The sequence below is a fragment of the Syngnathus typhle genome, linkage group LG1 (genome assembly GCF_033458585.1).
Source record: "Syngnathus typhle isolate RoL2023-S1 ecotype Sweden linkage group LG1, RoL_Styp_1.0, whole genome shotgun sequence".
Classification (NCBI taxonomy): Eukaryota; Metazoa; Chordata; class Actinopteri; order Syngnathiformes; family Syngnathidae; genus Syngnathus; species Syngnathus typhle.
The window spans coordinates 13,261,903-13,281,003 of record NC_083738.1 but is presented as its reverse complement, the minus strand read 5'-3'; the positions used below and the strand labels follow the sequence as shown (position 1 = coordinate 13,281,003).

Genomic DNA, 19,101 nt, shown 5'->3' with positions numbered 1-19,101 from the left:
CTGTCTGGAGGCTCACGGTCAGAATTTTAACCTTGTCCAAGTGGACTTCTGTTGGTTGGTCTGTCCTGACACTCTTATTAGGAGTATATCCATCCATCGAATTTGGGTCCCGCTTTTCCTTATCAAGGTCCCAGGTTTGGGAATAAATGTGTGGGTAAAAGAATTCTCATATAACACCATTGATAAAAATAGGAGTGACAAATTCAAAATATCCAACTGTATGGCATACACTAATATTGACAACCTCATCTCGGCTGGCAAGATTTTCATTGAAAACATCTGTCATCTTAACTGTTGTATTTGTTTTTTGTTTGTTTGTTTTGTAAAACTTAGGATCTTAACTTGCAATTCTGATAACTCCATCCTGTTAGACTTCATAAACCTTACTTGTAGTACAACTCTCTATTGTGTCATGGCTGGTGAGGTAATTGAGGACTGGATGTATTCAACAAAATAATTTACTTCCAAGAAAAGTGGCAGTACTGTGGAAAATTCATAATCAAAAACAATAACAATGTTCTGAAAAAAACAAAAGACCAGGAAATAAAACATTACGTAGTAGTAGAAAGCCAAGATTAAACGAGCAAGACAGGACAAGAAAACAAATCATAAGAAATACTGTAGATAAAGCATAAATCATGACACTAACCCTTTATCTACTGAGGTAGTTTCTTTCTGACCAGATGTAAAATTACAAATTCATCTTGTTAAGTAAACCTAATGTAAATTCTATTATACATTTTTTTTAGGTGATTAACAAATCCAAGTTCCCAATGCTCAAACTTATTATCTACCTGATATAATGTGAATAGCCATCATTCCACCCCCAAGTTATTGCACTGAAAAGTCAACATTATTTGTCAAGATTGGTCAAGAATGACTACTACGGGGTTCAATCTTGTTTCACACTATATAAATTGGACCCGTTAGATGTCAAAAACATGGACACAAATTATGTGAATCATCAATAAAGGCGCATTCAAAGTAAGTGTATAAACATGTTCATCAAAGAATTGTGTGATTTGAATGTATGGAATCAAAATGGGATGTGAACAATTAATTTTTTTACTAGCACGGCTTCATGTTTATATACAAACTTGACCTTAAGAACGTGGAGTGTTAGGTAACATGAAATAGTTGAATACATTATTTTCGCACGCCGCAGTTTCATATTGTTGACAGTAGGCCGCGCTGTTTGACTATATAATGGGAATGGGTGTGAGGAGCGTCATTATTCTCACTTCACCATCGACCGACAGAGGTGGACGAGCGGACGAGAGACAGCGATCCTTGTTCCACAAAGAATGATTATGCTCCTGAGTTTTTGCTTGTAATCAGTTATGAAACACTGGGAATATAGCCTAAGAGGGAAATTTAATAGCTGTGGTTAGCAATCATCCCTGATTAACAATGGCAAAACGCGGCATCGGAGGACAATGGCCGGAGACATGGATTTCTTTGTGTTTGCCACTGCTGGTAGTTATTTACCCAGAAGGAATCTCTGCTCAAGTAAGATATTCAATCCAGGAGGAAGTAAAAGCAGGAACAGTAGTTGGAAATGTCGCCAAGGACCTAGGACTGGAAATTGGGAGGCTGCTGGAGAGAAACCTCCGTGTGGTGTCAGGAACAAAGCAGGAGCAATTCAAGGTAAACCAGAAAGACGGTGTTCTATCTGTCCACCAGAGATTAGACCGGGAGGACCTGTGTGGGAACAGCGTGCCATGCATCGCTAATCTCAAAGTTGTTGTAGAAAACCCTCTGGAGATGCATCAAATCCTTGTTGAGGTCCTGGATGTGAATGATAACTCGCCGAGATTCCTTGACGAGAATTGCACTTTAGAGGTGCTGGAATCGGCTGTGGTTGGATCCAAACTCCAAGTGGAGGGAGCCCAAGACTTGGATGTTGGCTTGAATTCTGTCCAGATCTACAGGCTAAACCACAACCCGTTTTTTCATCTTGAAACTGAAGACTTTGGTGAGGAGGGGAAGCTGCCTTTTCTTGTGCTACAGCGGCCTTTGGATAGAGAAAACGCAGCACGGCACCAATTAGTGTTAACAGCCACAGATGGGGGCAAACCATCTAAAACAGGTACGATTAACATCACCGTTATTATATCTGACGTAAATGATAACGCACCAGTATGTGAACATCAGAAATACTCCATCAATGTGAAGGAAAATGCACCAGTGGGGACTTATTTGCTGACAGTGAAAGCGTCAGACTCAGATGAGGGATTGAACGGTGAGATTGAATATTCTTTACGGAGCAAATTAAGAGGATTCTCCAGCATGCCGTTTGAGTTGAATAAAAAAACTGGAGAACTAACAGTAAAAGAAGATCTCGATTTTGAGGAGAGACAAGTCTATGAGATAAAGGTACTGGCTGCGGACAAAGGTGTGGTGTCGCTGTCCACACAATGCAACGTGGTAGTCCGAGTGGAGGATGTGAACGACAACCGGCCCAAAATAGACATCACCTCATTGGTGAGTCGTATTGCAGAGGACGCCCCCCTTGGTACAGTGGTGGCGCTGGTGGGCGTTCACGATATGGATGCAGGTGTGAATGGACAGGTGATCTGCAGCCTGCCAGAAAACTTGCCCTTTGCCCTCAAGTCGTCTCCAGATGGACAATCATACTCTCTTGTCACAAAGGACTATTTAGACAAAGAGAGGGAACATGTGTATGATATAACGATAACAGCAAAAGATTTAGGGACACCCCCTATGTCCTCGACTCAGGTCATTCGTGTAGCTGTACTGGATGTGAATGATAATAGGCCTTTATTCACTGAAAGCCCATATACATTTTATGTGCTGGAAAACAACAAAGCAGGAGTGTCTTTGTTTTCTGTAAGCGCCAACGATGAAGATGGGGAAGAAAATGCAGCTCTGACATACTCACTCCAACGGAAAAGGGAAAGTGTGACATCATTTTTGAACATTCATGAGGGCACTGGTACAATTTCAGCTTTAAAAAGTTTTGACTTTGAGATGTTAAAAAGTTTCCAGTTCCAAGTGGTGGCCAGAGATGGTGGAAGCCCTCCACTGAGCAGCAACGTGACAGTCAAGGTGTTCATTCTGGATCAGAACGATAACGCTCCAGTCATCCTGTATCCAGTCAGCTCCAACGGTTCTGCCCAAGGTGTGGAGGAGATTCCCCGCAACATCAAAGCGGGAGACTTGGTGACCAAAGTTCGAGCCTACGACGCCGACATCGGCTATAACGGCTGGTTGCTCTTTTCGCTGCAGCGAGTCAGCGACCACAGTCTGTTTTCTTTGGACCGCTACACGGGCCAGATCAGAACACTTCGCTCCTTAACGGAGACGGACGAGGCTGAGCATCGCCTGGTCGTCCTGGTCAAAGACAACGGCAACGTGTCGCTCTCGGCGACGGCTACGGTGACCGTCAAACTCGTGGAGCCCAAAGAGGCTTTTGCGGCTTCCGACGTGAAAAGTGCGGCCACGGTGGATGAGGAGGACAACGTGACTTTTTACCTGATGATCACTTTGGGCTCAGTGTCGCTCCTTTTTGTCATCAGCATCATTGTGCTGATCGCCATGCAGTGCTCCAAATCCACCGAGTACACTTCCAAATATCTGCAAGAAACCAATTATGATGGCACGCTGTGTCACAGCATCCAGTACAGATCGGGAGACAAACGCTACATGTTAGTTGGACCTAGAATGAGTATCGGCTCCACCATAGTCCCGGGCAACCACGCCAACACGCTGGTGCTCCCTGACAGGAGACACACTTCTGGCGAGGTAAGAAACAAATATTTTTTACTCTGGTGAAGTGTTGATATGGTCATGATGTGCACACTAGAGCCTTTGGTGTGTTGGTGCAATTTTATCCGCATTTAACTTTTATGTCTGTTAACAGCAGCAATCTTTTTATGTTAACAGGGACTGAATCATGTCATTCCTTTGAATTAAAAGTATGTTTTAGACCAGGTGTCACCAACCTTTTTGCTTAAATGACCTGTAATATTGGCATTAGCAATCATTGATTTTAATAATTTGTGTGAAGCCACTGATCATTGATTATTTCTCACAGCACTTATGAAATTTTCAATTGTGACATTTTCAAATAATCACTTCTATAACATTTTGGAAAATCACATTGTCCCATCACTGATGAGGGATGACAACAGTGATGATCATGTGGTCCTTAAGAGCCAACGTCCACCACGTTGGTCCCTTTTTTAGGCTGTGTAGCTGAGGAAAACAAAGTAAATCCACAATTCTTGGTGGTGCTGAATTCTGGGGAGTAGCTTGATAATTCTTCTAAAATTATTTCATTATCAAGCTCTTGACATCTGTTTGCTTGTGAATAAGGTTCACATTGATTAGAGCAATTTATGCCAACGAGCCCAACACAATAGTCAATGAAAGCCATGCCACATCTCTACATATAGATTAATATAATATACATATAACATATAATTAAAAACAAACAGGGCTGGAAAATAACTAGCTAAAAAAGTAGATGGGGTAAACACAAACCCCACCCCTGGGAAAGAGAACAGGCCTGACAAACAGAAATCTGAAATGTTGAAGATATGAGCAACGCTCGATAAAATAAAAGAGGGAACATTGCAAATATATATGAATTGTCATTCGTTTACCATAAACGTATTTTTATATCCCTATATATGTGAATGAATAAGCTCTCATTAGCAACAAAGAACGTACACATGTAACGTTCTAACATTTACTTCCCTAAACTTAGACGATCTCTGAAGGGCACAAGCTCGCCACTGTCCATGGTCCTGAAACTGCAGGAACGCCAATGCTGTTGAATTTATAATTTAATTGCCAACGGCTGTGTTGTCGATATTAGATACATTTAAACATGTATAGATAACCGAATGTATTCAACACAATAATGTTTGGATTTGAATTGTTTATATTGTTTTGGGGGCAGGAATCAATGGATAAAAGTTTCGACCGAGTGCGATTAACGGCGGGTTGTCTTTTAAATAAATTAATTTTATTGTAACAGTGTTACAAAAAGGGCGTGACAGCAACTCTAAATCACGCTGATGCACATTTGATAGTCATTTACTTCGCTCCATCTCCATCGTGAACTGTAACCACTAGGTGGCAGTGTCTTATCAGTATACAATGACTAAGAGGCGTCCTGCCCCTCCTGGAACCGTTTTGTTCCAGCCATCGGAGGAGACGTTACTTCCAGCAGAGACGGATGTGGCTGTCGTTTCACTGCTATATTTCCTTACATTTTGAGGATACAGTCAAGCTACATATTTTGCCATTGAGAAGGTTTACGTCTTCGGTGGAATTTGGATTTAGATGCAGTTATCCAAGCTGAGAGGATGGGAGCTGTAGGACAAAGGCGAGGTCTCTTTCTCTGCATCGCATTGGTTTGTCTGGAGCAGGTTGGAGCACAAATCAAATATTCCATTGCCGAGGAAGTCAAAGTGGGAACGGTGGTGGGAAATGTCGCCAAGGACCTGGGATTGGACATCAGCACTTTGGTGGAGAGACGTTTTCGCATTGTTTCAGGCATGGAGGGGGCTCAGTTTGAGGTAAATGTGAACAATGGCGTCCTCTTTGTGAGTAAAACCATCAACAGAGAGGAGCTTTGTGAGGGTGTTTCACCGTGCTTAGTTAATCTGAAATTAGTCGCTGAGAACCCCATGGAAATACATCATGTCATCATAGAAATTATAGATATTAATGACAATTCACCCACTTTTCAAGAGGAAGAATTCATTTTGGAAATATCCGAGTCCACACTTCCGGGTAGACGCTTTCAGTTACCAAATGCACGCGACCCCGATGTTGTCACAAATACAGTGCGTGTGTATAAATTAAATATCAATGAATATTTTAGTGCACAAATTAGAGAAATAGGTGAGGACAAGGTACCATTTTTAGTATTACAAAAGTCTCTAGACCGAGAAAAGAATTCTGAGCACAGGCTTGTTCTCAGTGCAGTTGACGGTGGAAATCCACCAAGATCTGGAACTCTTAATGTCACAGTGAAAGTCCTGGATTCAAATGATAACCATCCCACATTTTCGCAAGATGTCTATTCTGTCACGTTATCTGAAAATGTGAAGCCTGACACAAGCATCATTCAGGTTGAAGCAACTGATTTAGATGATGGATTAAACAAGGACATTGAATATTACTTTGGAGGACAACTAGATTCCAAAATGTATGAAATGTTCAGTTTAGATAAAATCACTGGAGAAATAAGGGTGAAAGGCCAAATTGATTTTGAGAAGGTAGATGTTTACAAATTAGATGTCCACGCCACAGACAAAGGACACCCACCAATGAGCACCTATTGCCGGGTGATCATAAAAATACTTGATGAAAATGACAACCAACCTGAAATAGACGTGACATCTCTTTCCAAAATGATAGCAGAGGATTCAAAACCTGGGACCGTCATTTCTCTTATTAGCATTGCCGACAAAGACGTCGGCTTGAACGGAAAAGTCAGATGTAGTCTCTCAGAAAATGTCCCATTTGAATTAAAACAGTCATTTCAAGACAACATGTATTCGCTGATTCTGAAAGACGGACTGGATCGCGAATTAGTGGCGGGATATGACATCAAAATCACAGCTACAGACTGTGGTCTGCCTCCTCTGTCTACTTTTAAAAATCTGCATGTCGACGTGTCAGATGTTAATGATAATATTCCGACATTCTTGCACAGTCCAATCCAACTTTATTTGCTAGAAAATAACGTGCCAGGGAAGTCCATTTTTTCTGTCACTGCATTTGATAAAGACTTGAATGAAAACGCGGCGCTGACTTATCACATTAACAGAGGAGAAGAAAGCCAGGTTAAAATGTCAACATTTTTAAACATCAACCCTGAGAATGGCGTAATATCAGCTCTAAAAAGTTTTGACTTTGAGACGCTGAAAAGCTTCCACTTCCAAGTGGTGGCCACGGATGGTGGGAGTCCTCCACTGAGCAGCAACGTGACAGTGAAGGTGTTCATTCTGGATCAGAACGACAACGCTCCAGTCATCCTGTATCCAATCAGCTCCAACGGTTCTGCCCAGGGTGTGGAGGAGATTCCCCGCAACTTCAAAGCGGGAGACTTGGTGACCAAAGTTCGAGCCTACGACGCCGACATCGGCTACAATGGCTGGTTGCTCTTTTCGCTGCAGCAAGTCAGCGACCACAGTCTGTTTTCTTTGGACCGCTACACGGGCCAGATCAGAACACTTCGCTCCTTGACGGAGACGGACGAGGCCGAGCATCGCCTGCTCATCCTGGTCAAAGACAACGGCAACGTGTCGCTCTCGGCGATGGCTACCGTGACCGTCAAACTCGTGGAGCCCAAAGAGGCTTTTGCTGCTTCCGACGTGAAGAGTGTGGCTACGGTGGACGAGGAGGACAATGTGACTTTTTACCTGATGATCACTTTGGGCTCGGTGTCGCTCCTTTTTGTCATCAGCATCATCGTGCTGATCGCCATGCAGTGCTCCAAATCCACAGAGTACACTTCCAAATATCTGCAAGAAACCAATTATGATGGCACGCTGTGTCACAGCATTCAGTACAGATCGGGAGACAAACGCTACATGTTAGTTGGACCTCGAATGAGTATCGGCTCCACCATAGTACCGGGCAGCCACGCCAATACTCTGGTGCTCCCTGACAGGAGACACACTTCTGGCGAGGTAAGAAAGACCATTTCCTCTTTTATACCCGACAGCTGTGTACAAAAGTGATGACGTATCCATCTTTGCCTTTTTGTGCGTCTGTTACGAACGAAAAATAATGTGGTGTGTCCATCAAAATGATAGCCTTTTTTTAAATAGCACGTCTTTAAAATGATGTTAAGTTGTTTTAGAAGTTGAGAACACTATGTTTCCATTGCTTTTCGTGTTGCTCAATTTTGCTTGTCCAAATGTTTGATTTTGATGATTAAAAGTAAAGGTGGGGTAAGTTTCAACTTTGATTTCAAGCTACATAAGCTTCGGAAATGGCTTTGAGCTAAGTCAGAAAAGTGTGTAGGTATTATGTAGATATTCTTTTTGAATGTAGTATTGGATAATTATTTTTAAGAGCGAACTGACCGCATCTGAACGTGTCTCGTCCTTGCTGGTTGCCTTTTTCGGTCCTGCAAGTATTCGATTTGTCGGCGTGGTGGAAAAGTGCTGAGGAGGCATGCAAGTTGTCAGATGGGCCTTTATTTTACCCCAAAACACAGCGGCATAATACATGCGCATGTAACAAATGAAAGTAGCCTATTATCATGTCGACTCTCTGCATCTGCTTCTCACTCTTGCCAAACTACTTTTCACTTTCCGGTTCTTGTCTCTCCACCCAAGTACACTTCATAATTCGCCGTTTTTCTTCATATAAATTAAATTTTGTGATAACTGAAAGTTTAAGACGAAAAGAAAAACTAAATAGAACAATTGTTTGTATTGCGATATTTATTATTAGTATTGACCCAACTTCCTTGGTCGGTTCAAATTTTAAGTAGGCATTTTCAAGGGTGTCTGCAACATGCTTTTCCCCGTTTTCTGCTCATTTTGGATTTCACCGTAATTGTTACATATTCAAATAAACGGACATTTGTCACAAAAGGCCGGCTGTCGTCTAAGCGCAGTGCATAGCGGTGCATCGTGGGGCTTGTAGTTTATGGTCACAGTAGATGGCGCGTATATGTTCCGTTTTACCTGAATCATGTTGTTTATAAATAGCCTACCCTTTGAATCGAATTAGTTACATACCATGAGCGGTTGCAGATTTGTATCTGTTTGACAATTTGTTTTCTACTGTATTTGGTTGAAAGGCAGGTGTAAAGAATTGTATACGGCTTTTTATATGACAGCATTTCTAATGGCTCCCAAGCAGCCGCCAGTCTGTCCTCTTGGTGTCAGTATCACATTAAAAATCATGGACAATGTCCCTCCCCTAGATATCTTTTGTTTGAGCCTGACAAAATCTCGGGCGGCATTTCGACTGAGGTCCATTTACCGTGTGCTGGAGTGGCGTCCTATTTGGCACAAAAATGACTTGGATTTAAATAATTTTGCATCGCAATTTTAAGAAGGTGCATTTTGCTGTCGGGAGATGGAGGCCTGTGCTCTTTTTCATTTTGCTTTGCTTCTGTTGCTGGGACGACGGGCTTTGGGAGAAATTCGTTACTCCATTGCCGAGGAGGTCAAAGACGGAACTGTTGTTGGAAATATTGCAAAGGATCTGGGCCTTGATATAAGCTCTTTGGTTGGTCGGCGGTTCCGAGTGGTATCCGAATCGAAGGAGGCCTTTTTTGAGGTAAACCAGCACAATGGGGTGTTGTACGTGAACAAGAGAATAGACAGAGATGACTCGTGTCAGGGCAGCGGCGCCTGCCTCTTTGAGCTTAAAGTCATCGTGGAAAACCCTTTGGAAATACATTATGTCGTTGTGGAAATCACCGATGTGAACGACCACGCCCCCGTTTTTATTGAAAAGGAGCAAACATTTGAAATAGCTGAGCACACGTTGCCTGGTAAACGATTCCAGCTGCATGCTGCGCATGATCCTGACGCAGGGATCAACTCCATCCGAGCGTACACTTTGACGTTAAATGAACATTTTGAAGTAGATGTCCGCCAGAGTGATGAAGATAAAATTCCATTTTTGGTCCTGAAGAAATCTCTGGACCGTGAAAAAAAGGCAAAACACTCGCTGGTACTCACCGCGGTGGATGGAGGGAAACCTCCACGGTCGGGAACTCTAAATGTGTCCATACATGTCCTTGACAGCAATGACAATAGACCCATTTTTAGCCAGGATATTTATGAAATTACAATAGCAGAAAATATCCCGATTAGTACTTCAATATTTAAAATAAATGGTACAGACCCAGATGAAGGTATTAATGGGGAAATTGAATATAGCCTTGCAAAGACATTAAAGAAAAACGTTTACAGTGTTTTTGAAGTGGAAAAGTCAACAGGGGTGATTAGAGTAAAAGGGAAAGTAGACTATGAAGAAAATGACATTTATAAACTAGACATTGAAGCATCGGACAAGGGAACACCACCTCTGACAGGTGAGTGCAGAGTCATTATAAAGATAAGAGACATGAATGATAATGTTCCAGAAATAGAAGTGACGTCACTTTCAAATAGTGTGCCTGAAGATTCGAAACCTGGTACACTTATTTCCCTCATTAGTGTGAAGGATAAAGACTCGGGTGTTAATGGCAAAATTATCTCCACCATAACCAATGGTGTTCCTTTTGAATTAAAGCCATCCTACAAAGAAAACGTCTTTTCAGTGGTGACTAAAGAATTTTTGGACAGAGAGGAGGTGTCTCAATATGAAATCACAATAAAAGCCACTGACTGTGGTGAGCCTCCTTTATCAGCTGTAAAATCTCTCAAGATTCAGATATCAGATGTGAATGATAACAGTCCACACTTTGAACAGAACCCAATGGAGTTTTATTTAACAGAGAACAATGCAGCTGGGAATTCCATTTTCCAAGTCAGTGCGACAGACAAAGATATAAATAACAATGCAGCTATTTCATATCATATTGTGAGAGAGGGAAACCGGAATGACATTATGTCATTTCTAAACATCAATTCAGAGAATGGACATATATCAGCCCTAAAAAGTTTTGACTTTGAGACGCTGAAAAGTTTCCAGTTCCAAGTGGTGGCCAGCGATGGAGGGAGTCCTCCTCTGAGCAGCAACGTGACCGTAAAGGTGTTCATCCTGGATCAGAACGACAACGCTCCAGTTATCCTGTATCCAGTCAGCTCCAATGGTTCTGCCCAAGGTGTGGAGGAGATTCCCCGCAACATCAAAGGGGGAGACTTGGTGACCAAAGTGCGAGCCTACGACGCCGACATCGGCTATAACGGCTGGTTGCTCTTTTCGCTGCAGCGAGTCAGCGACCACAGTCTGTTTTCTTTGGACCGCTACACGGGCCAGATCAGAACACTTCGCTCCTTGACGGAGACGGACGAGGCCGAGCATCGCCTAGTCGTCCTGGTCAAAGACAACGGCAACGTGTCGCTCTCTGCGACGGCTACGTTGACCGTCAAACTCGTGGAGCCCAAAGAGGCTTTTGCGGCTTCCGACGTGAAAAGTGCGGCCACGGTGGACGAGGAGGACAGTGTGACTTTTTACCTGATGATCACTTTGGGCGCGGTGTCGCTCCTATTCGTCATCAGCATCGTGGTGCTGATCGCCATGCAGTGCTCCAAATCCAGCGAGTACACTTCCAAATATCTGCAAGAAACCAATTATGATGGCACGCTGTGTCACAGCATCCAATACAGATCGGGAGACAAACGCTACATGTTAGTTGGCCCTAGAATGAGTATCGGCTCCACCATTGTTCCGGGCAGCCACGCAAACACGCTGGTGCTCCCTGACAGGAGACACGCTTCTGGTGAGGTAAGAAAGACCATTTTTTTACCTCGGTGAATACTTATTACAATAGATGTGATGTTCGCCACAATTACTAAGTTCTGTATGCGCATCTTAATGCATATTACAATTGTTGCCTGGTAATAGCAACAATGAATGTTGTCCTGTATACATTGACTAAATGATTTTTGGACTGACAATTAGTTGTTTTAGATGTTGGAATTCCGTGGTTTCTGAATTCTGATGGTTATCCTGATGATATTTAAGATCCACAATCATGTCTTTATCAAGCTTTCAGCTGCTGTGATTTTTGAGCGGTTAAAGTTTACTTTGAGAAGAGCGGTATACAAACTTTGAGCATTCTGCAGTAGTAGCAATGCCATTCTACATAAAAGGAGGTAAATGGCACATTTTACAATGTTTTTTTTCCATTGATTTTTTTTCAATTTATTTTTAACAGGTCTGGTTTCTTGATAGGAGCAATATGTTTCATGGTGTCTCTGCGACGATCTCACTGCGGCTGCATAGTAGTGTGATTGGACTGTTGCGTGTTTTGTTTATGAGCAGTGGTTGCTGGAGTGTAACATTAAAACAAAGTGTATTTTTTAAGTTCATATTCTATTCACGTAGTATATGTCGCACACAATGTACTGTTCCGAAGGCTGCCGTCTGTTGATTAAGTTCTTATTTGAGAGTGCTAAGAACTTAATGGGTCTCCTTTTAAATTGATAGGAGTGCATTGACTGGGAATTGTACGGTATTTATTGTAGGGCAACAAATAAATTATTCAAATTGACCACGATAGACAAGCCTCATTGAGTGCTGCCATAATAATTGCAGAGAAAGTTTGTCTTTTTGTGGGACAAGAACTAGGGAACAGCAACTCACGTGCACACTGGTGCACATTTTATAGGCCGGTTAAGCTTCTGCATACTCATAACAAATTACATCCACGAGGTGGCAGTGTCACATCATCATGGAGTGATAAGTGTGAGGTGGTCCTTCCCCTTCAAGAACCGTTTTATCCAAGGCGTCAGAGGAGACGGGACCTTCAACAGAGACGGATATTGCTGTCATATGAGTCTGGATCACCTTTTATTTTGGAATACTTTTAAGACAAATAATTTTATCATTTGGAGGCTTCAATTTTTTTGGAGTGGAATCAGGATTTAGATGCTATAATCCATGCTGAGAGGATGGGAGCAGTAGGACAAAGGCGAGGTCTCTTTCTCTGCATCGTATTGGTTTGTCTGGAGCAGGTTGCAGCGCAGATCAAATATTCCATCGCCGAGGAAGTCAAAGTGGGAACGGTGGTGGGGAATGTCGCCAAGGATCTGGGATTGGACATCAGCACCTTGGTGGAGAGACATTTTCGCATTGTGTCAGGCATGGAGGGGGCTCAGTTTGTGGTAAACGTGAACAATGGCGTCCTTTTTGTGGGTAAAACTGTCAACAGAGAGGAGCTTTGTGAGGGCGTCTCACTGTGTTTAGTCAATCTGAAATTAGTCGCTGAGAACCCCATGGAAATACATCACGTCATCATAGAAATTCTAGATATTAATGACAATTCACCCACTTTTCAAGAGGAAGAGAAAATCTTCGAAATATATGAGTCTACCCATCCAGGAAAACGCTTCCAGTTGCCAAGTGCACAAGATCCGGATGTTGTATCAAATACTGTGCGTGCATATAAATTAAATACAAATGAATATTTTAGTGCACAAATTAGAGAAATAGGTGAGGACAAGGTGCCATTTTTAGTATTACAAAAGTCTCTGGACCGAGAAAAAAACTCTGAGCACAGACTTGTTCTCAGTGCAGTTGATGGTGGCAATCCACCAAGATCTGGAACTCTTAATGTCACAGTGAAAGTCCTGGATTCAAATGATAACCATCCCACATTTTCACAAGATGTCTATTCTGTAACTTTATCCGAAAACGTGAAGCCTGACACAAGCATCATTCAGGTTGAAGCAACTGATTTAGATGATGGATTAAACAAGGAAATTGAATATTACTTTGGAGGACAACTAGATTCCAAAATGTATGAAATGTTCAGTTTAGATAAAAAAACTGGAGAAATAAGGGTGAAAGGCCAAATTGATTTTGAGAAGGTAGATGTTTACAAATTAGATGTCCACGCCACAGACAAAGGACACCCACCAATGAGCACCTATTGCCGGGTGATCATAAAAATACTTGATGAAAATGATAACCAACCTGAAATAGATGTGACATCTCTTTCCAAAACGGTAGCAGAGGATTCAAAACCTGGGACTGTCATTTCTCTTATTAGCGTCGCTGACAAAGACGTCGGACTGAATGGAAAAGTAATATGTGGTCTCTCAGAAAATGTCCCATTTGAATTAAAACCGTCATTTCAAGACAACATGTATTCGCTGATTCTAAAAGACAGACTGGATCGGGAATTAGTGGCGGATTATGACATCACAATCACAGCTACAGACTGTGGTCAGCCTCCTCTGTCTACTTTTAAAATTCTGCATGTTGACGTGTCAGACGTGAATGACAATATTCCGACTTTCTTGCATAGTCCAATCCAACTTTATTTGCTGGAAAATAACGTGCCAGGGAAGTCCATTTTTTCTGTCACTGCATTCGATAAAGACTTGAATGAAAACGCAGCACTGACTTATCACATTAACAGAGGAGAAGGAAGCCAAGTTAAAATGTCAACATTTTTAAATATCAACCCTGAGAATGGCGAAATCGCCGCACTGAAAAGTTTTGACTTTGAGTCGCTGAAAAGTTTCCAGTTCCAAGTGGTGGCCACGGATGGTGGGAGTCCTCCTCTGAGCAGTAACGTGACAGTGAAGGTGTTTATTCTGGATCAGAATGACAACGCTCCAGTCATCCTGTATCCAATCAGCTCCAACGGTTCTGCCCAAGGTGTGGAGGAGATTCCCCGCAACATCAAAGCGGGAGACTTAGTGACCAAAGTCCGAGCCTACGACGCCGACATCGGCTATAATGGCTGGTTGCTCTTTTCGCTGCAGCGAGTCAGCGACCACAGTCTGTTTTCTTTGGACCGCTACACGGGCCAGATCAGAACACTTCGCTCCCTGACAGAGACGGACGAGGCCGAGCACCACCTGCTTATCCTGGTCAAAGACAACGGCAACGTGTCTCTCTCGGCGACGGCTACCGTGACCGTCAAACTCGTGGAGCCCAAAGAGGCTTTTGCTGCTTCCGACGTGAAGAGTGTGGCTACAGTGGACGAGGAGGACAATGTGACTTTTTACCTGATGATCACTTTGGGGTCTGTGTCGCTCCTTTTCGTCATCAGCATCATCGTGCTGATTGCCATGCAGTGCTCCAAATCCACAGAGTACACTTCCAAATATCTGCAAGAAACCAATTATGATGGCACGCTGTGTCACAGTATCCAGTATAGATCGGGAGACAAACGCTACATGTTAGTTGGACCCAGAATGAGTATCGGCTCCACCATAGTTCCGGGCAGCCACGCAAACACTCTGGTGCTCCCTGACAGGAGAAATACTTCTGGGGAGGTAAGACTGATTTTTAATGATTTTTTTTCTATTCTTTTCTTGTCACTTTTATCTTTTTTTTTTCTTTTCATGTTTCCAGTTATCATGCATGGACAAATTGTGTTGCTGTTAAGCCAGTTAAACCAATTATGTTTTGTTCTTCATTAGTAATGCAAAGCCAGGCCTTATCTGTGGTCTTGAACGTATGTCAGTGGCATGTGTATACGAGAAGTACACATTCCTCACTGTAGCTGGTTTCTACACTACTTTGTTGTTGTTGTTGTTGCTGTTGCTGTTGTTATTTCCATATACAAAGCAAATGTGGTTTTGCCATATTCATGCCTTCTACCCACTAAAGCCATGTTTTTCAATCTTCCTTTTAAAAATACAATTCTCTTCTACTTTGATGGTCACTCTTGAAGAGGTATTCGTTTAGTGACGTCTGGTTTAGATTGCAGTGAAGTGGGCTTAAACTGAGATGTATTCGTTCACTTTATTTTTGTTAATACTTTAGGTAAGTGTGACAGAGAGTCACGATAATAGAAACTCCTCTGAATATGCTGCGGTGTTCAAGGTCTGTGTGAATTGCGTGAATGCTGTTGGAGCCTACTCATGCACTGTCTGGCGCTGTCTGTGGTGCTGAATATAACATTTTCCAACAAATCTCAGCGACCGGTAAGCATTACTTACTTGCTGTGTGACGAAAAAGCCTAATCCAGATGGTTCATACACTACTTCGTCGTTGTTTTTTTATGCAAAGCAAATGTGGATTTTGCACCTTTTATTTTTTGTCATCTTATTTTTTAGAGCGACGTGACAGCGGGCTAAATTAGCAGAAACAGCTCTAAATATGACGCAGTGTGGTTCCATATGCTTGTCTGCAAATACATGCTTTTAAATGCATGGTTGTCCACTAGGTGTCAGTGTTAAAACATGAATGGTGCGTCAAGATTTCTTCTTATTAAAAGAGCGTCATTGCTGGACTTAAAATTCAATCGCTGGGTTTGGACGTGGAGCTTTCGCTGTCTGACCGAGCGTGTTCCTTTGTTTCTAACCACGGGATGCATTCAGAAAATATCCATTGCTATTTAAACATGGTATTTTAATTGTTTTACTCGAACGAAGATAAAGGAAGAAGACGGATAAATATGCATTGGACGCGCCCTGTGCTTTTTTCCCTGCTGCTTTGTTATGGGGAGCGGGTTTCAGCCCAGCTGAAATACTCTATTCCAGAAGAGCTTAAGGTGGCATCTATTGTTGGGAATGTTGCAAAAGATTTGGGCTTCGATGTCGGCACTTTGACGAGCAGGAGGTTTCGCATTGTGTCCGGCGCACAGGACGCGCTGTTTGAGGTAAACCCGAACAATGGGCTTCTTTTGGTGCGCAAACGCCTCGATCGCGAGCAGCTGTGCGACAGGAACGCTGTCTGTGTGATGGATCTCAAAATTGTTGTTGAGAACCCACTGGAAATACACTATGTTTCCGTGGAGCTGACTGATGCCAACGACCACGCACCCAGCTTTGCAGAAAAGGAGAAAATCATAGAAATAGCAGAAAACACTTTATCTGGTGCACGGTTCCAATTACCAGGCGCAAGAGACCCAGATGTTGGAATTAATTCTATCCAGCGTTATAAACTAAGTCAGAATGACCATTTTCAACTTGAAATTCGGGATAGAGATGATGACAAAATCCCATTTTTAGTGCTGCATAAACAGCTGGACAGGGAAGAGAAAATTAACCATAGCCTAATTTTGTCTGCTATAGATGGAGGGACACCATTAAAATCTGGAAACATAAATGTGACCATTCGGGTGCTTGATAATAATGATAATCGGCCTATTTTTTCAAAGGAAAGATATTCTGTTATTTTGCAAGAAAATGTTCCATTGGGCACAAGTGTAATAAAAGTGCAAGCCACTGACCTGGATGAGGGAGCAAATGGGGAGGTGGAATATGAATTTGGGGAGGACATTAGTCCAGAGGTGAGGCGTCTTTTTAGTCTAGATAAGAATTTGGGTGAAATTCAAGTTGATGGGCAAATTGACTTTGAGACAAACAATGTTTTCAAGTTGGATGTGCAGGCCTCTGACAAAGGTCAGCCTCCCATGACAACAGATTGCCGAGTAATCATAAAGATTCAAGATGTCAACGATAATAAACCTGAGATCGAAGTGACATCAATTACTAGCATGGTCCCTGAGGATGCAAAACACGGGACTGTGATTGCGCTCATCAGTATTACTGATATTGATTCCGGCCCGAATGGTAAAGTTATCTGCAGTCTGACAGAAAATGTCCCGCTTGAATTAAAGCCGTCATTCAAGGAAAATATGTATTCCTTAGTAACAAAAGACAGTTTAGACAGAGAAACAAAATCAAAATATGACATTTCAATCACAGCCACAGATTGTGGTGAACCTCCCCTTTCCTCACTCAAAACTGTAAGCATACAAGTCAAAGATGTAAATGATAACATCCCAGAATTCCCACAAAATCCTTTGGAGTTATATCTGACGGAAAACAACGAACCGGGCGCTTCTGTCTTTTCAGTCAGTGCCTTTGATAAAGACTTAGACGATAATGCTGCGGTGTCTTATCATATGGTAAGACAGGGTGGCCATACTGACATCACATCTTTTCTAAGCATTAACTCTGAAAATGGACACATTTCAGCTCTGAAAAGTTTTGACTTTGAGACGCTGAAAAGTTTCCAGTTCCAAGTGGTAGCCACGGATGGTGGGAGTCCTCCCCTGAGCAGCAACGTGACAGTCAAGGTGTTCATTCTAGATCAGAATGACAACGTTCCAGTCATCCTGTATCCGGTCAGCTCCAACGGTTCTGCCCAAGGTGTGGAGGAGATTTCCCGCAACATCAAAGCAGGAGACATGGTGACCAAAGTCCGAGCCTACGACGCCGACATCGGCTATAACGGCTGGTTGCTCTTTTCGCTGCAGCGAGTCAGCGACCACAGTCTGTTTTCTTTGGACCGCTACACGGGCCAGATCAGAACACTTCGCTCCTTGACGGAGACGGACGAGGCCGAGCACCGCCTGCTCATCCTGGTTAAAGACAACGGCAACGTGTCGCTCTCGGCGACGGCTACGGTGACCGTCAAACTCGTGGAGCCCAAAGAGGCTTTTGCGGCTTCCGACGTGAAAAGTGCGGCCACGGTGGACGAGGAGGACAATGTGACTTTTTACCTGATGATCACTTTGGGCTCAGTGTCGCTCCTTTTTGTCATCAGCATCGTGGTGCTGATCGCCATGCAGTGCTCCAAGTCCACTGAGTACACTTCCAAATATCTGCAAGAAACCAATTATGATGGCACGCTGTGTCACAGCATCCAGTACAGATCGGGAGACAAACGCTACATGTTGGTTGGACCTAGAATGAGTATCGGCTCCACCATAGTCCCGGGTAGCCACGCAAACACTCTGGTGCTCCCTGACAGGAGAAATACTTCTGGGGAGGTAAGACTGATTTTTGATTATTTTCTTTCTATTCTTTTCTTTTATGTCACTTTTGTCAGTTTTTCTTTTCATCTGCTTTTGGTTATCATGCATGGACAAACTGTCTTGGCTTTAAGCCAGTTATTTTATTTTTACACCAATTATGTGAATGCTTTTGTTTTTTTTCAGTAATGCAAAGCTAGGGGCTGTCTTTGGTCTTGATCGCATGACCAAAAACCACGCATTGCTCACTGGCTCTGTAACAAATAGCCGGTAACATAGTAGCTGGTTCGTATACTATTTTGTTGCTATTGTTGTTTCCATATGCAAAGCAAAAGTGGATTTGGCATCTTTATCCCTTCTACCCACCAAAGCCATGTTTTGCAATATACCTTTAAAAAAACAACAACTCTCTTCTACTTTGATGGTTACTGTTGTAGAGGTATTCATTTAGTGACGTCAGGTTTGGATTGTAGTGGAGTTGGCTTAAACGGAGATATATTTGTTCACCTTATTTTTCTTATCAATACTATAGCTAAGTGTGACAGAGAGTCTTGATAATAGAAACCCTTTTGAATATGCTACAGTGTGCATGGTCTTTGTGTGAATTGTGTGAATGCTGTCTGAGTCTACTCATGCAATGTCTGGCGCTGTCTGTGGTGCTGAACATACAATTTCCCAGTGAATCTCAGTTAGCGTTGCTCACTTGCTGCGTGACAAAAAAACCCTAACGTGGCTCATTCCATACACTACTTCGTTGT

The 19,101-nt window shown here is 42.7% G+C and overlaps 5 protein-coding genes across 5 annotated transcripts; all 5 read left to right on the top strand.

The window, feature by feature from the left end:
• Window positions 1–1,410: 1,410 nt before the first annotated feature.
• Window positions 1,411–3,795, top strand: LOC133142760 (protocadherin alpha-8-like). The gene has a single exon (XM_061264667.1). It carries the CDS (start codon window positions 1,411–1,413, stop codon window positions 3,793–3,795), a length of 2,385 nt encoding a protein of 794 aa, XP_061120651.1.
• Window positions 3,796–5,214: 1,419 nt separating this feature from the next.
• On the top strand, window positions 5,215–7,724 carry LOC133170953 (protocadherin alpha-8-like). Its single transcript, XM_061304490.1, has one exon. The coding sequence runs from the start codon at window positions 5,337–5,339 to the stop codon at window positions 7,722–7,724; it is 2,388 nt and encodes a 795-aa protein (XP_061160474.1). The 5' UTR covers window positions 5,215–5,336.
• A 1,354-nt stretch (window positions 7,725–9,078) lies between these two features.
• LOC133170230 (protocadherin alpha-8-like) lies at window positions 9,079–11,433 on the top strand. The gene has a single exon (XM_061303394.1). The coding sequence runs from the start codon at window positions 9,079–9,081 to the stop codon at window positions 11,431–11,433; it is 2,355 nt and encodes a 784-aa protein (XP_061159378.1).
• A 1,054-nt stretch (window positions 11,434–12,487) lies between these two features.
• On the top strand, window positions 12,488–15,818 carry LOC133169515 (protocadherin alpha-8-like). Its single transcript, XM_061302183.1, has 2 exons — window positions 12,488–14,950; window positions 15,806–15,818. The coding sequence occupies exons 1-2, from the start codon at window positions 12,573–12,575 to the stop codon at window positions 15,816–15,818; spliced, it is 2,391 nt and encodes a 796-aa protein (XP_061158167.1). The 5' UTR covers window positions 12,488–12,572.
• A 203-nt stretch (window positions 15,819–16,021) lies between these two features.
• LOC133164452 (protocadherin alpha-8-like) lies at window positions 16,022–18,622 on the top strand. The gene is made up of 2 exons (XM_061294365.1): window positions 16,022–18,415; window positions 18,611–18,622. The coding sequence occupies exons 1-2, from the start codon at window positions 16,037–16,039 to the stop codon at window positions 18,620–18,622; spliced, it is 2,391 nt and encodes a 796-aa protein (XP_061150349.1). The 5' UTR covers window positions 16,022–16,036.
• The last annotated feature ends 479 nt before the right edge of the window (window positions 18,623–19,101 follow it).

Coding starts and splice junctions, on each gene's coding strand:
- LOC133142760 (XM_061264667.1), top strand. CDS start 1,411: ATGGCAAAACGCGGCATCGGAGGACAATGGCCGGAGACATGGATTTCT.
- LOC133170953 (XM_061304490.1), top strand. CDS start 5,337: ATGGGAGCTGTAGGACAAAGGCGAGGTCTCTTTCTCTGCATCGCATTG.
- LOC133170230 (XM_061303394.1), top strand. CDS start 9,079: ATGGAGGCCTGTGCTCTTTTTCATTTTGCTTTGCTTCTGTTGCTGGGA.
- LOC133169515 (XM_061302183.1), top strand. CDS start 12,573: ATGGGAGCAGTAGGACAAAGGCGAGGTCTCTTTCTCTGCATCGTATTG.
- LOC133164452 (XM_061294365.1), top strand. CDS start 16,037: ATGCATTGGACGCGCCCTGTGCTTTTTTCCCTGCTGCTTTGTTATGGG.